The sequence below is a fragment of the Limulus polyphemus genome, unplaced genomic scaffold, assembly GCF_000517525.1.
Source record: "Limulus polyphemus unplaced genomic scaffold, Limulus_polyphemus-2.1.2 Scaffold3780, whole genome shotgun sequence".
Taxonomy (NCBI): Eukaryota; Metazoa; Arthropoda; class Merostomata; order Xiphosura; family Limulidae; genus Limulus; species Limulus polyphemus.
In genome coordinates this window covers 78,272-94,784 of record NW_013669390.1, presented here as the reverse complement: position 1 = coordinate 94,784, position 16,513 = coordinate 78,272, and the positions used below count along the sequence as shown (strand labels likewise).

General features: G+C 36.1%; 1 protein-coding gene across 2 annotated transcripts in view; it reads left to right on the top strand.

Moving 5' to 3' along the window:
- The window catches only part of LOC106470030 (ADP-ribosylation factor-like protein 3), a 67,201-nt gene that overhangs the window by 12,498 nt on the left and 38,190 nt on the right, over positions 1-16,513 (top strand). For both annotated transcript variants that reach the window (XM_022398576.1, XM_022398575.1), the window contains one exon: positions 7,902-8,045. In XM_022398576.1, the coding sequence (XP_022254284.1) occupies positions 7,902-8,045 (144 nt within the window). The remainder of the gene's footprint in view (positions 1-7,901; positions 8,046-16,513) is intronic.

The following is a 16,513-nucleotide window of genomic DNA, read 5'->3' as shown; positions in this document are numbered from 1 at the left end:
TGTTTACTGCTCCTACCTTGACATTTTTTTATAGTACAACCAAAAACTAATGTTTATTAAGATACAAAATAGTAAATAATAAATTAAAAGAATATCTGAATAGTATGTGAAAATATATGAATGTTAAATGTGATACAAAGAAAAAAATGTTAAACATACTACGAAGTGTTTCTTACACTACCACTCTTGCTCTAACTAACCTCTGACATTTAACTAGCACATAGAACTGACTACAGGAAGTAATAAATGATGGTAAATCTGTAAAAACTAAAAAGGAAACACAGTAAGTCCAGTAATAATAGTAATAAAACTTAGGGAGGTTACAACACTCATTAATATGGGCAAAGAAATTAACTATAAAAACTACCTTAACTAATGATGTTATGATGTAATGTCAGACTATATATGGAACTGTTACATAGCTAGTATTAACTATATATGTTTATAATACGAACTTAATATAACATGAGATAAAACTAATAGTGGTCAGTACACTGAAGCAATTTACTATTACCCTACAATTTTTGAAGGATTTAAAGTGTAGAAGTTGAAGGTTTTAAAATGTCATAATCAGTAGCAAGAATGTTAATTAATTTTCCACGGGTTTGATTAAATTCTATTTTTAAAATGCACAATGAAGAACCCTGTTTGTGAAAAATGAGAAAGAATTTATGAGCTCTTCACATAAAGTCTTATAATATTGAACAAATTGTATCAGTGGAAATTTAGGTTGGGTTGATAGAGTAGATTCAAATTCTATAATAGACTGCAACTGCCTGCTGAATGAAAATGGGCCTTCTTTAGTTGCAATCCATTACAGTTCTCAAACCTACTAATTATATTCTGTCTAATAAGTTGTGAGTAGGAAACATTGTAACATAACTTGTTTGGAACATATGTATCTGGAAATGAATATTTTATAACTTTGAAGTTGAAAATGTTCAATTCATCAAGAACTTTAAACCTGTATATTAGATTAAGGATGCTGATATCCAAATCCAGATATTGTGCTTTGATTTTATCAAAGAGCTTTTTTTCTGGTGACTGTATCAAGAAAACTTTGATAATTTGGTATAAGAATATCATCTATATATATATATCTACAAGCCCAACTAATTTGCAAAGATATACTGTAATATTTCTAAGGAAGATTTTAATATATAAAAATTCTAGTTCAAATAAATATAAACAAAGATATGAAATCTGTTTTGATTTCTGTTAATATAGGGAGAGAAGGCTTTTAGTGGGAATTTATTACAGGTAACCAGATAATACTGATGAAATTATTAAGAAAGTCTATTGTGAGATTAGGAGTTCACTTCTTGAAAAGGTCATAGTTCTGGGTGATTTTAATTTCAGTCATATAGATTGGGAAATGTTAGAGTCAAACCATAAGGAGGAAAGGTTTTTAGAAACTGTTCATGATGGTTTTCTTCAACACTTGGTTAGAAAACCTACTAGGAACAGTGTTAACTTCTTTATAATAGTTGAGAGGATGTAGATTGTAGGAACATCTGAGTGAAGATGATCATTGCTCTATTAAGTTTAATGATGTACTGAATATGGAGATCAGGAATAATGAGATTTAAAAATAAAATGTTGAAGGGAAGTGACAATAATTTATCTGCTATGAATTGGGCAACTGAAACTAATTGGAAACACTAATCAAATTTGTAAAAATTAAAAAAATACATTTTTAAATCTTAAAAGCTGTTCTACACACATGGGAAAAATAAAAATTTAAATCCATCCTTTATTTTTCAGGATTCATTAATTCCCTTTTCCAACTCTTGTAAAGTGCTGGCCTCCCTGTACGTCTGATGGTAACTCATTCTATATGGCAGTTTTACTGTTACAAGAAAAATAAAACTGCCTCAACTGGACTCTAAACTTTTTTTTTCCAAATATTAAACTCATGTCCTCTCATCCTGTTGTTTTAGAATACAGGAGAAAGAAATTTTATTGTATGATCTCTTAGATAATCTTGTAAACTTCAATAAAATCACCTCTTACCCTTTTTTGTTAAAGATATCTTAACCTATCCCTATAAGATAAAATTTCCATCACTGGAATCATCCTATTAGCCCATCATTCTGAACTTTTTAGTGAGTTGTCTAGTGAGGTAATGATCTTTATTTGACTTGTAATCTGTATATATATAAATTTTGTACACCATAGAATTCTATTAGCTTTACTGTTAGCAATATAGTATTGCCTCAGTGACTTATCGACCACTGTGTGAATTAATATTATTATGCTGTGACTTCTTCAGGCTGAAATATGTTATTTATGAGACTAAGTTGCTTGAGATAGACACACAGTTTGTGGACTAGGTTGTACAGTGTAAGTGTGGATGTTGGTACTGTTAAGATGTGTAACTATGCTGTTCTCACCTACTGTAGGATTGTGTTTACATAACTAAAGGAGTAAAAGTTAAATCTGATGTGATAAGAATGTGCCAAATTTATCATTGATGATTAAAATAATTTATACATAAGCAAGGTGGATCTCCTTGTTCCACTCATTGACTCTTCTTTTAGTAAAAGTTAAATCTGATGGGATAAGAATGTGCAAAATTTATCATTGGTTATTAAAATAATTTATACATAAGCAAGGTGGATCTCCTTGATCCACTCATTGACTCATCTTTTAGTAAAAGTTAAATCTGATGTGATAAGAATGTGCAAAATTTATCATTAGTTATTAAAATAATTTATACATAAGCAAGGTGGATCTCCTTGTTCCACTCATTGACTCTTCTTTTCTAGACAAGTCTCATCTGGACTGATAAAGAGTTGTTTCGGATCCTTGGGTTATCTGTGGGATCTTTTAGTTTATTTCATCCTTCAGTCTGATCTTATTGTTATTTCCTTATTCTTCTGATCTAGCTGCTTACAAATTCTGGATCAGGAAGTCTTAAATGTCTTTCAGAAAGGAGCAGTAAAATTTGTTTATCTTGCTTTCTAGGTTTATATTTCTATATCTTTGTGGTTCTGAAGGTATTAGAACATGGGAGAGACATATTATTATGTATCAACTCATCATTTCCTGGACATATTTAATTTTAACATGGAAAACACTAGGTTGCTATGAAAGTTTGTTTATTGTGACCATTGAATGATGATGTTGGATATATAGGATGCTTATCTTCATATCCCTGTTATTAGTTCACTGCCCTTCCCTTCAGATTGGCTTCTGTTCAGTACATTTTTGTCCAGTAGTCTTCTATTTTTCTGTTCTTTTCTATTCACTTCACATTAATTTTTCACTTTTACATGGACATTTGGCTTATTATAACCCATTCATATATTCAGTCTCTTACACAAACACAGTTGACTACCTTGCTAGCTACATCACTTGGGTGGAACAACCATAATTCCAATTCTTATTTAGTAACAATGCAGTATTTGATACATCTGGGGTTTTGCTCTAACACAGTTTTAAGATACAGTTCAGCTATCTTCTATGATATCACAAGCCTTGGAATCTTGTGTACATCTGCTTGTATCTTCCATATCTACTGCCAAAGACATCTACTCTGATTTTCACAAAATTATTTCCTTGTGATGCATGCATATGTTACAACTCCAGAGGATCCTAGCCCCTCAGTGGTATCTGATTTCAGACATGTCATCATGTAATATTCTTGTTTGTTTTATCACTCTTGTGTTTCTCTAATTTTGGATGAACCAAGGTTTTGCATGGCAAAATCTCCTTTTCTTCCTTATCTTATAGACATTCCTCTTTTCACAGATGCTTCCCTCTCTGGTAAGGTGCTGTGTTGTGACATAAATGTCATTCTGCTTCTTGGATGACTCATTGGGAAGCAACAGCTCACATCAACATGTTAAAACTTTGGGCTGCTGAGCTTGCTTGTTTCGATTTTCTGCCTTTTTACACAACCATTCTGTATTAGTTCACACAAACAGTTCCACAGTGGTAGGTTACATCTACAATTAAGGCAGCGCTTATTACTACAGCCTTTTCTTTGCTGCAGTTTCATTACTTTCTTGTTTTCATTATAAACTTGTTCACCTTTGAGCCTGTTACATTTTGGCAAATCTTGTTTCTCTAATTTGTCAGATTCTCCCCATGGAGTGTATCCTCCATCCTTTGGGTTTTTAGTGGCTGTGTGAAAGACTGGTCATCTGTAATGGTTAACCATCTTCTTCCACTTTACTGTTCTTCAATTCAAAATCTAAATTCTTTAGCAGTAGACATCCTGAGTCATTCTTAGGAAAACTTCTTCATTTTTCCCTACTCTCCTTTGAGTACATGCTAAGATCAATTTCTCAAAGTTCTTTTTATCTTTTCACTTAGGTCAGCTCAACCATGAGTTCTCCAATTACTTTTTTCTCATGGATGTTTCATGCTCCGATCAGGTTGGTGATCTTCTATATTTTCTTCTTTATTTATATCTTAATGTTCCCATTGTATGGCCTTCATGTTTTGAGTCTATCCATGGGGATTGTTTGGATCTTTGCTTGAGCAACTATTTATTTAGCTGGTTGTGTTATTCACTGGGATTTTCAATATGGATGAAGAGGGGCTACAGCCTCTGGGATATGTCTTCTAAAACATACTTACCTCTTTTCACACTACAGTTATTACTCGACTGCCAGGGTTATGGGAAGGGATAGCTATGCCTTATCTGGCACGGCTGTCAGAACTATGTGATTTAGCCTATCACTACCAGGTGGAAGCATATTTCGACTCTCAAAGAATACATGTATCCCTAGAAATTAGGGGTTCTAGAATGGACTTTATAATTAACCTGAATAGACCAATGCTGCAGTAACATTCACCCCTGTTGTTGTTCACACATTGGCTTTCATTGGCTCCTACAGGGGGTCATAGTTCTGCCCCTATTCAACATCCGCAACATCAGCCCCTCAGTCCATTGGTATCCAGAATAGATTCTGTCCATATCTAAGGGTTCCACTGCTCAGTCAGAATGCCACCTGTGGTATCAGTGATTATTGTATGCCTTCAGGGTCTGTGGGGGCTTGGCTGCAAGAATTTTTGGACGTGTGGTAAACCTTAACCACAGATCCATGGGCAATATAAGTTCTTGAGTCAGGATTAGTCATTCAGTTCACATTTTCACCACAATTATCCACCTATCTCCCACAGATCCTAGGATTTCAGAACTTAGTTCAATGGCTATCAGAGTTTGGTTTATTTGGGGGTAGAGAGAGAGAGTCGTGCCAATTATTCTGGGGTTTTATTCCCATCAGTTTGTTGGGCCCAAGAAGACAAGAGACTGGCCTATGGTCAATGATTTTTCTCATATATATAAATTCCTACTAGCTTCAGGCATGGAAGTTGTGCAGTTATTCACACAGCATTGGGATTTAATTTCTAAAGTTGCCATGTATCTGTCTAAGTCTTTGCTTAGTTCTGCAATGGTCATTTATCAACAAAAGTGGCACACTTATAAAAAATGGTGTATTAAGAGGAGGTTGAACCCATTTTCATCAGAAGTGCCAACCATAACTCGTTTCTTGACCTAGCTCTTTGGCTAGGGTTTTGCATCCTTCACAATTTCACTGTATAATGTGGCCTTATTGGGCACCATTTAATAATAATAAAAAAAATATTTGAATCCCCAGTACTCTCCAGCATCTAACTGGTATACTAAGGTTACATGCTATTTCTCAACACCCATTGTGACCTTAGCCTTGTGTGCTATGTATCACCTTTCCCTGAAGGTTTATTTTTCATTGCTGCATCTATCACACCATTTCCAGAGCACTGTTCCTCAGGACTCACCAATGTGCATTACCCCCAGATTCTGCTAGTGGAGCTTACCACACCTGGTTTCCAGTCACTGGACAGAGGCTTTTCTTCCACTCTTGGAGAAGAGGGCAAACTTGGGGGCTCTCTTACCTAGGCCATACATGTTTTGTCCCAGTTGTCGGTGGGAGAATCACCAGCCTACTTCTAATACTGGTTCAGATTTGATGCTCAGCTATCCGATTAGGTTGACAGTTGCCCTTCTTTTCGATCAATATTGGTTCAGTACATTGTTCATGGAAGAGGGTCCATTGTCTCCTCATAATTCCAAAGGCAGAGTGGTCCCATCCTGGATCCTTGGTTGAGTACAGTTTGTTCCACATCCTCCCCATAATTCTGGGGGCGAGAGGAATTTACCTTGCCCACACGGTTGGGGAGTGAGGATGAGTGTTCATAATTCCAGATTGGATGAGTTTTGTTTCCTCAGGTTGATCCCGTCATTCTGAGCCTGGGGTGCCTTTCGGACTTCTTCAGGTTGAGGAGAAAGTTTGTCCACTTTGGTGCTTACCTTCTTGTTGTGATTCTGGTGGCTCAGAATGCATCACTTAATGGCTACAGGCTGAGATCCACTCATAAGTATATATATATATATTGCAGTCAAATTCTCCTAGCCACCAATGTGGGATATAAGGACCATGGCCCTATAATTTCAACCCTGAGCAGTGGAACCTTGGTTATCTAGTTGGGGCCTGGCCAGTAGTGATGATAAATCATGTAAAATTCCACCCACAGTACATGAATTAAGTTCTGGGTAAAGAGCATACCTATTCTGGATGCAGTGAGGTTCCCCCACTAGGGTGCTAATCTCCTGTTGACAGATTCATGATCTGTGCAGACACATTCTATATGGATATCAATGTGAGATTCTAGCTTTAGCGTGAGAAGAGGTAAGTATGTTTTGGAAGTCAACATTTTCTTAAATAGAAAATGTATTTTCAATAATAATTTCCTCTGCTGACACTCTCTTGTCCTTCCTCCCCACTAAGAGTCGGTGTTAGAGACTGCAAATTGAGTCAGTCTTGAAAAAGTGATAACATTATCTGAATGAGGTGCTTATATACAGTACAAGGATAGAAGGCACATTGATGTAGGTGGAGAGTATCACAAATATCACCAAGGGCAATTAAGTGGGGTATAAAAGACTGGAGCAAGTGAGAAAAAATCATACCAATGCTTAGATGGGCAAAGGAAGAAACCCTGGCAGTCGAGTAAAAGCTATAGTGTGAGCGGAGGTAAGTGTTATTGGAAAAACATTTTTGATGTAATAAAATGTTAACCTTTCATAATACATGTCTGGGATGCTCTCTGAAAATCTTTCACTGTAGGAGCAGAACATAGCATTCTTCCTAACTGTTTATGTCACTGTCTGTGTCCCATTTTTTCCTCCGTAGGTTCAATACATCATTACTGCTTTTAGCCTCTTTTGGTCACTTCTCTAGTGTGCATTTGATGGGACTAGATTTATGTTATACATATTTGTTTCTGATTGACTACATGGTGAAAGTTCTTTGCTACAGTTGTGAAAAGAAGCTATATCTGTCTGAAGTCCTACCATTCCCTCCACTAAATAGTGAAATCTTCAACAGTAGCCTCACAGAAAACTGTGGTACATGTAGATCAATGTATTATACATGTTACAGTATAAATTTATTATAACCTGACATTTTTTAACTGATGTATATTATTATTATATATGGAGTTTAGTTCTTAGAGTAAGACTTTCAGGAGGAATAACCACAGGTTTAAAGATCTTATATGTATGCTGCATATAGGCATATACAATTTTTCAACCAATTAAGACATTACAATAAAAGTTTGTTTCTGTATTGTAAAATTAAATGTTATGTCAGCTATTATTTTATTAGTTTGTCTCTTCTTTTAAATGACAACTTTAGACATACTATATTTTTCACTAAAGTTTTAGTTCCATTTTAAAAGAAAATGAGTTGGTTATGTCTCTGTATGTTAACATAAAGTTTGTGGTTTTAATTGTTAACTTTCTTTATTCGATACCTTTTTTAAAAATATTGCTAGGATGAAAAAACAAACCAAGTCCATTATTATTACTTGAAAAAACTAATGTGATATTTTTTTTGTACTTTTAGGGTTTACTTTCATTATTACGGAAACTTAAGTCTACACCAGATCAAGAACTCCGTATCTTGTTGCTTGGATTAGACAATGCAGGAAAAACTACTATTTTAAAGTCCTTAGCCTCTGAAGATGTTACACATATCACACCCACTCAGGTTTGAATACTTAAATTTTAAATTTTATCCTTTTGTTTATTATGATTATTATTATTCTTGTATGTCAAAAAAATTAGTTTTTCTTTTCTAGAATTAATAGAAGAGATTTCATGGTATTTCATACTTCCTTCTGACTTTTAATATCAAGGTAATCAGTAATACTCATTACATATATATTCAGTTAGTACTCATGTAGAATCAAATTGTGTAATGTTATGAAGAAATGGATCACACCATCAAAAAGAATGAGACATAATTCAAAATGTATTGAAAAATATCATACATACACACTTCAATAGTGTTAAAGATGTGCAACAGAATGTCACAACTGATTGAAAAACTGTTGAAATAGATGTTTTCTTGTTGAATCCACTTCTGAGCTTTGAAGAAGCAGGAAGAAATTTAAAACATAATCAAATCATCATTTAGGAGGAAAAGAAAACTAATAACAATTAGAGTAATCACTTGATAAAATATGTATTTTAGAAGAAACAAACATGCATTGACCAAGCTTGAGTGCAAATGTTATTACTAAATTACACATAAGTGAAGGTAGTATGAAAGAAAAATAACATATAATTTTTTTTGCTATTTCATTTTAATGCTTATAGAATAAAAGCTTTAATAAAATTTCCACGTTAAGATTAGAGAAAATTGTTATATATGTGAACTTTTGATACTTAGGGGATTTTTACATGGCATTTTTAATTTGTGGTAAGTGGAATGTCAGTGTTGTGCAAACTAATAAAACACAAGGAATGTAAATTTATATATCATTTGATTCAGTACTGACATAAATAAAATTAAAAAAGAAATAACTACTATTCTTACTTCAAAAGCTACAATTACACAGTCATTTCTAACAAAAGATTAACAACAGTAAACAATGCATTCATAATTTCTCTGCTCATCACAAAGTATAGGTTTATATTTGCTTTGTTCCTTGAAAATATAATGGTTCATGATTTGTTTTTTTCCACGATTTCCTTTTTCTGTCATTATGGTATTACTACAGCCTTTTGTTTCGTTGCCACCCTTGTATGATGTCATAACAATTACAAATGATATTCAGCATGGAAAATAGCTAGAATCAATAGCTAAATATGACTGCATAGAAGATATTATAATCTATGTAAGCAGTCCTCAAAACTAGCATTGGCATATGACAAAGCCATCAGAGAAGCCATGACGTTTTTTGATAAATGTCAAGTACAATGGCAAAAACATCCTACCATAAGAAAATACTTGTCAAATGTTTTGCCTCTACTTTCTTAATGTTTTCTTTAAAAAACTGCATAGATTAAGATTTTATAGACAAATAAAACTCTTGATAAATAAATAGAACATTTAATGATACAAACACTTCACTTTGCCAAACTTGAGATATCAGTTATGACTAAATTCACTGGATTGCTGTAATGTCCTACTCTAGAAGTAGGATGTTTGATAAATCTGGTTTTGCCATTTAAAGGTTCATTGCTTCAGGAAAGATAAAATAAACTATAAGTAGGTAACATTACATATCTGTTTTCCATTTTCAAATTCTTATGTGTATTTGAATATTTCCCATTGACTGCTGAAAATATTGATAATTTCCTGTTATACTTTCTTGTGTGCTGACAGCTGTTCTTGTTCAGTCACTGGATCATATACAGCAGTCTTGTCTAGCTCAACTTAATAAACACATATAATGAATTTCTTGGAACTGTTTATTGACACATAAAGACAAGTTCTGAAACACACTTACTTCCTCTCACACTTTAGCTTTATCCTAACAAAAGTTTCTTTTCTCTGCCCATCTAAGCATTGGTATGAATTATACCTTATTTGCTCCAGTCTTTATACCCCACTATATCGCCCCTAGCGATTTTAATCTTATGACTTTCATCACCTACATCAATGTACCCTCTATATAAGATCTGTATATAAGCCCCCCATTACTACTTATTCACTTTTTCTTGATGGCAGAAGTTATGACAATGGTCTTACATGATTAGTGTGGGTTTCTCTTCAGCATTACTACTACATTTTCTTTTAGACCTGTTCTAGTGAATTTTGAGTTTATTGTTTATTTTCTTTATTTTGCTAAAAAGGATAAAAAAATTGGAGATGTTATTCAAATATGGTTATACATGTTTGCTTTTCAGACAGGGAGTTGCCTGCTGCTCCTCCTCTACCACCTCACGAGTCTGGTGTTATCTTGGCATCAAGGGCAGGGTACTTTCCGCAGAGGACATACAGACATTGATTGAGAGAGGGTGATGCCATGCCTGATCCTCCTAGTTTTTGGATCAGTATGCCTTGGCTTTCCATCACCTGGAGAACCTTTATTTGGACTATCAGAGGTTAGATTCTCTTCTTCTTATTTGGGGCTCCAGATAAGATGCCACAGTTCACCTTAATTAATCTGTTTTACAGAATTCATCCGTCACTTACAACAGTTTTGTGTTTTTATCATTTTTGCAACTGTCGTCTGAGGTTTATCACAGATATCCTATGAAATTTTCAGATGCTCTTAGTAATTTATTGACTCCTACTTTGGTCAGGTTATTTGCTTCTGGTCTCTTCTTAGTATCTTGGTTGGTTTGTTGTTGGGATCTTTTGGAGAGAGATGCTTTGCTGGAGGGAGTTTGACTTCCTGCTTCAGCTTTTAGAGATGTCAGAGAAGCTCTTTTTCTCAGAGTCTATTTCTTCTGGTATTCCTGATTATATGGAATCTTGAGTGGATATGGCCCACCTCCACTCTTCCCTTTCTACCCTAGTTTCTCAACTGTCTCAAAGGTCTTCAACAGAACAGTTTCCTGTTTCCCCCATTTGAGATTCCAGACCTTCTTATTTGGTGCCATGATCCATTAGAATACAAAGGCAATTCCAACCTTACCAGCAGATATCCTTCTCTAGAGTGGAGCACAAAATACAATGTTGGTGATGACTTTATAGGGTCAGGTTCTGTGGGGTCTATAATCAGAGGGTTTGCGTCAGTATGGGAGACCTTCACCACAGATCAGTGGGTCATTCAAATTCTCAGGAGAGGATTGGTCATTCACTTCACGTCTCTTCCTCCATTGTCTCTCATACTGATTGACTTTCCACTCCCCAAGAACCCTCTTACATCCAGCTGTTGAGCACAAGCCATCCAGGATCTTCAGCACAAAGAGGTCATAGAGCATGTCAACTCCTCTCAAGGATTTTTATTCCTGGCTGTTTGTAGTACCTAAAAAGATGGATGATTGGCAACCAGTTATAAACATTTTTCATCTTAATTGCTTCCTCGGTTTACAATGTAGTAATTTATTTCCCTATGGTTGCTCTTTTAAGTTGGTCTACGAATGACAAAATTTTATGTCACCAATGTGTACTTTCACATCCTAATCAAGGAGTCTTTATGGCATTATCTTTGTTTTGTGCACAACAACCAGGTTTTTCAGTTTCGTGCTCTTCCAACTATTCTTAGTCTATTCTTAGTCCCACACAGTACCTTGTCCTTCTTGTGGTGTTTTTTTAATTCCAGAGTAAGTAGGGCCTAGCCTTCTGCTTTATGCCTTCAGGCCATGGAATGGGTAGTTCTAATATAGTTGTCTCCTCCTCCACCAGTGTATACAGTTTTATCTCATTTGGAGATGTAGGCATCTTTGGAATCACTCATTCCTTTAGGTCATGTTCACATATGGACCCTTCACTGGTCATTATGGGACCAATAGAACATTTGCACAGATGTGCTGGATTAACCTGAGGTCCTGTCAACTTCCAGTTTGCAAGATCTTGGCTAGTGGTTGGACAGGGACAACATGACAGTCAGTATCTGTCTACTTTCCCCACATCCAGAGATGCATCTTTTCACAGATGCTTCTCTCCAGGACTGGGTTGCTTGTATAGAGAATATGGAATTGAAAGGCCTTTGGACAGAAGAGGAAACATCTCTTCATATCAATTTATTAGAACTTCTAGCACTTCAATGAGCTATAACTCAGGGTCTCGAATTGTTGCAAGGATATAGGTAATGCTTCATTCTGATAATTCCACAGGTGTTTCATACATTTCAAAGCAAAGGGGCACTCACTCCAGATCTCTTTGCTTTCAAACATTGGATCTACTCTTTTGAGCACACAAACATCAGATCGTTCTCCTTGCTTGTCATGTTCCAGGTGTAATTAATTTAGTGGCCAATCAGTTATCTTGTCTAAACAGAGCTCTTCCCATGGATGGGATGCCTTATCCAAAGTTTTTCATTGGATCCATTTCATCTTGGAACATCTAAGGTGGATGCTTTTGCCACACACACACTGGAATGCTCAGCTCCTGTACTTTTGGTCTTCCGTACCTCACCCTATGACTTTGGGCATAGATGCTCTCAGCTAGGATTGGACAGGTCTTCATATTTATGTGTTCCCTTAGATTCATCTATTATACAAGGTTCTTGCACTGATTTGCTCCATGTCCTGTTGAGTTATTCTGGTAGCACCACATTGTCTGGGTCAGCCTTGGTTTCCACTTCTCCAGTATCTTCAGAAGTGTCAACTTCTTCCCCTTCCTCTCTGGCCATTTCTCTTATGTCAGCCTCAGTCAGACATTTTTCATCTGGCAGTCGGCGTTCTTCGACTGCATGCCTGGCTTTTATGCAGTCCATCACACGACATCAAAAATTGACTTCTCTTTGGAAGTTTATCAACAGAAATGGTTTACTTATCCTCAGTGGTCTCTCAGACTTGGTTTCAACACTTCTCATCCCACTGTGCCACACGTCTAAATTACTGTCCTGGTTATTCCACAAAGGTTTGGCATCTTTGTCTATTGCCCTGTATACAGCTGCCTTTCATTTTTCTCAGAGAAAAACAGTGTTTTCCCTGGTTTTGTCCTTACATCTGAAATCTGTTTGGGTTATCCATCGACATCATCCTATTCCTGTTCCTAATTGGGATATCACAGTGGTTCTCCATGCCTTATCTTGTCCACTTTTCAAACCTTTGGGGTTATGTTCACTATATCATCTTTCACTTAAGACTTATTTTCTTCTGTTATTGGCTAGTGGGCATCAACGTTCTGTTGTTTTTACACTTCATGTTCACAGGAATCATTAACATTCCACTTGTGTTCAATTGTATCCAGACTGGTCTTTTTTACTCAAAACTTCAGCAGCTAGAGAAGGATATAACAATTTCTTTTCTATTCATCTATATGACTGCTTGGATCCAGATTGTCTTTTATGCCCAGTTCACATCACTATTTTTTTATCCATTGGGATCCTTCTGTATCATGTGACTTATCCCCTGTTACTTTGACAGATTGGATTTGTCAGTTGGTTTGTATGGCTTACTCTGGGTTTTCATTGGAGGAGCAGAGACTGTTTTGGGTCTCATCTCATCAAGTTCAACATATCTCGATGTCCCTGGCAGCTCCATTGTGTTGCCCACTGGAGGAAATTGTACACGCTGGTATGTGGACAACACATAACACATTTATATTGCACTATTTTCATGATTTAGCAGTTTTCTCCTTTAATGGGATTCAGCTACCCCTATGGCTATTCTATGCACCCTGGTTCGATTGTGACAGAAATGAGTGACTTCATTTCTTCTATGTTTTTCTATTCCTTTTCAGAGACCCTCTCATAATTATCATTTGGATCCCACTCAGTGGCATGTGTTGCCTGATCAGGTATGCTTTTTTAAAATCTGCATCAGCTACCAATAGACTAATAAATAAAATTCCGGGTAGCAACGAGCTCTGTTGAGATGGGGTGTTTCATAAGACCATCTTGATGCTTTCCGGGTAGTACAAAATTATTCAGTACCATACATAATATATAATATTGGACTGTCACTTATGGACTATTATGAGTAAAGCATAAAGGGATTTTGCAAATCCCTGCTGACCCCTGGTTGTTGTTGGTTTGCTTTTCAAAATAGGTGACGTAATTCACCTATTGCACCATCTCTGGAGCATTGTTCCTCACGACCCCCCAATGCAAGTTCTCTCCCATTTCTCCATAGTGGAGCATGGAAGTCCTTACCACTCCCAGTTTACAGTTGCTGGAGTGGTGGATAGAGGTCTATTCTTCCTGAGTGATGTTTGAACACTGGGTTTTCCCAGATGTCTAGGGGGTGCAGGAACAGCCTATATGGTATCTTTCTCGTAATTTTGGTTCAGAGATGACACTTCTCTATTCAGTTGTGTTGAGCCTGGCTCTTCTTTTTTTGGTCATTATATTACCTTCCATGATCATGGAAGAGGGTCCTCAACTCCTCATAATTCTGCACACAAAGCTTCAAGTCCTAGAGCTATTGGTTGAACTTTCTTTGTCCCATATCCTCCTTGTAATTTCAGGGACAGGGGTGTTTCCTTGCCTCTCAGGTTGGGGAGTTAGGATTTAGGTTTGTAATCCCAGGCCAGTTAATATCTGTTTTCTTCAGGTTAAGTGAAGTGGGAATGGCCCCATAATTCTGACTTTGTTTTATGTGTTTGTTGCTTCTGCAGGATAAGGTTAAGGCTTGTCCACTTGGGTGTTGCTTGCCTTCTTTTTGTAATTCTGATGGTTCACATGCAACATTTTGTAACTTTCAGATTGGGTTCCTGGACCCATAATTCCAAGTTCAGTTTATTGCATTATGTGCTTCATCAGGTTGGGGTGAGGGTTTGTCTTCTCTTCATAATTCCATTGGCTTGATAGGCAACATTCTGTAACTTTCATGTTGGTTTCCCTTCATGTCATATTACTATAATACAATTATATCACACTGAAGTCCTCATGCCCTAGCCACTACACTTTGAATTTAGCTTTGGGTCCACAGCTCTATAAATCCAATGATGAGACGTGGGACCTCATCTGTATGGTTAGGACCTAGATGATTCTTGTGAACACATACAATATTTCAAGACCAGACATGTGTGGTATTGCAGAAGGAACCAGTTTTGGAATAGATATCTCTCCATGCATGTTTCTTCTCATGGTGTTAGTGTTTTGACACTGTGACTGGTTTGCCGTTACTACCCATGTTTTAGATTTCACATTTTCCAGGCAAAGAGCATACCTGTTCCAGAACTAGTGTAGACCCCACTAGTTCGCTTTACTATATCTCAATTTGCACACGTTTACTATGTGGATGATGTCTGTGTGGATCTTGCTCTCACTGGCCCCTCCACCTTATCAGTGTGGGATTCTAGCTAAAGTTTGAGAAGAGGTAAGTGCGTTTCGTTAGTTTACATTTTCCTATACTGAAAATATATTTCTGATAATACATACTTGCCCTTCCTCCCTACAATGGCTGGTGTTCAGGTCTGATAATTTTGCCAGTCTCAAAAAGTGAATAAGTAATAATGGGGAGCTTATATACAGATCTGGTATAGAGAGTGCATTGACATAGGTGGAGAGAGTCATAAGATTTAAATCCCTAGGGGCAATATAGTGGGGTATAAGGACTGGAGCAAGTAAGGTATGATTCATAGCAATGCTTAGATAGACAGAAAAGAGAAACTTTTGTTGGGATAAAGCTAAAGTGTGAGAAAAGGTATGTATTATCGAAAATACATTTTTGGTATAGGCAAATGCAAAATTAGATAGTTTATGAACACTGGACAAAGGACATTTACATGCTGAACAGCAAATTGTACTGGTAGTTTTAAACATCCCTGGTAAGGCCTGTCTATGTATTAACTAACACTTTACCTAATTCAGAAAGTATTTATATGTATATGTCACAGCTCTGGATATTTGGGTGTTATATTCTTACAATAATTCACATAACTTTATATCACAAGCAAATAAACACTTTGGACATTCTTTAGTTTTTGCATAGGCCTTGTTGAAATCTTGTTATAGTGCCACAACAAGAGGTTTGATCATTTTCTAATTAAACATGGCTTTGAAAACAGCAATAAAGAAAGTTTTAATTTGTACTTTTAGGTAGGAAGGCTTTTTGAGAAAACAAAGTACATAAAGCATCAAGAGCTTATATATTAGTTCTTGTCTGACGCAAGCAATAAAAAGAACATGTGCTTTGGGAATAGATGATAGACTAAGTTGCTAAGGGCTCAGAACTGGAAGAAGCCAAGAATTATAAAACTAAATGCAAGTTACATTTAAGACAGTGTCTAGGAACTTGGAGCTGTTGAAGTAAAGTTTGGAAGAAGTTCTTGAGTAATGGTGACAAAAGAAATAGGTAGTTTCTGTAGCATCTAAAAGTGTCAAGTAAAACAGTTCTCTAACCTGCTATGGATGAACCTGACACAAAGAAAAAAACAATTTGTCGAGGAGTTGGAGTTAGGCAAGAAATATTATGCCTAAGGTAACTAGGTAGTCAAATGAGTGGTCAACAGATGTGGTAGATGCAGTTAATTGAAGAGAGCTTAAAGGAAAGCTTTATAGATATTTGAATGTAAGTGCTGGCTTTGAGTGTTTTATTTTTATGTAGTGGGTAGGATGGCCTAGATGGACCAATAGTCCTCTTTTTTGTTCTTAAATTTTATATATA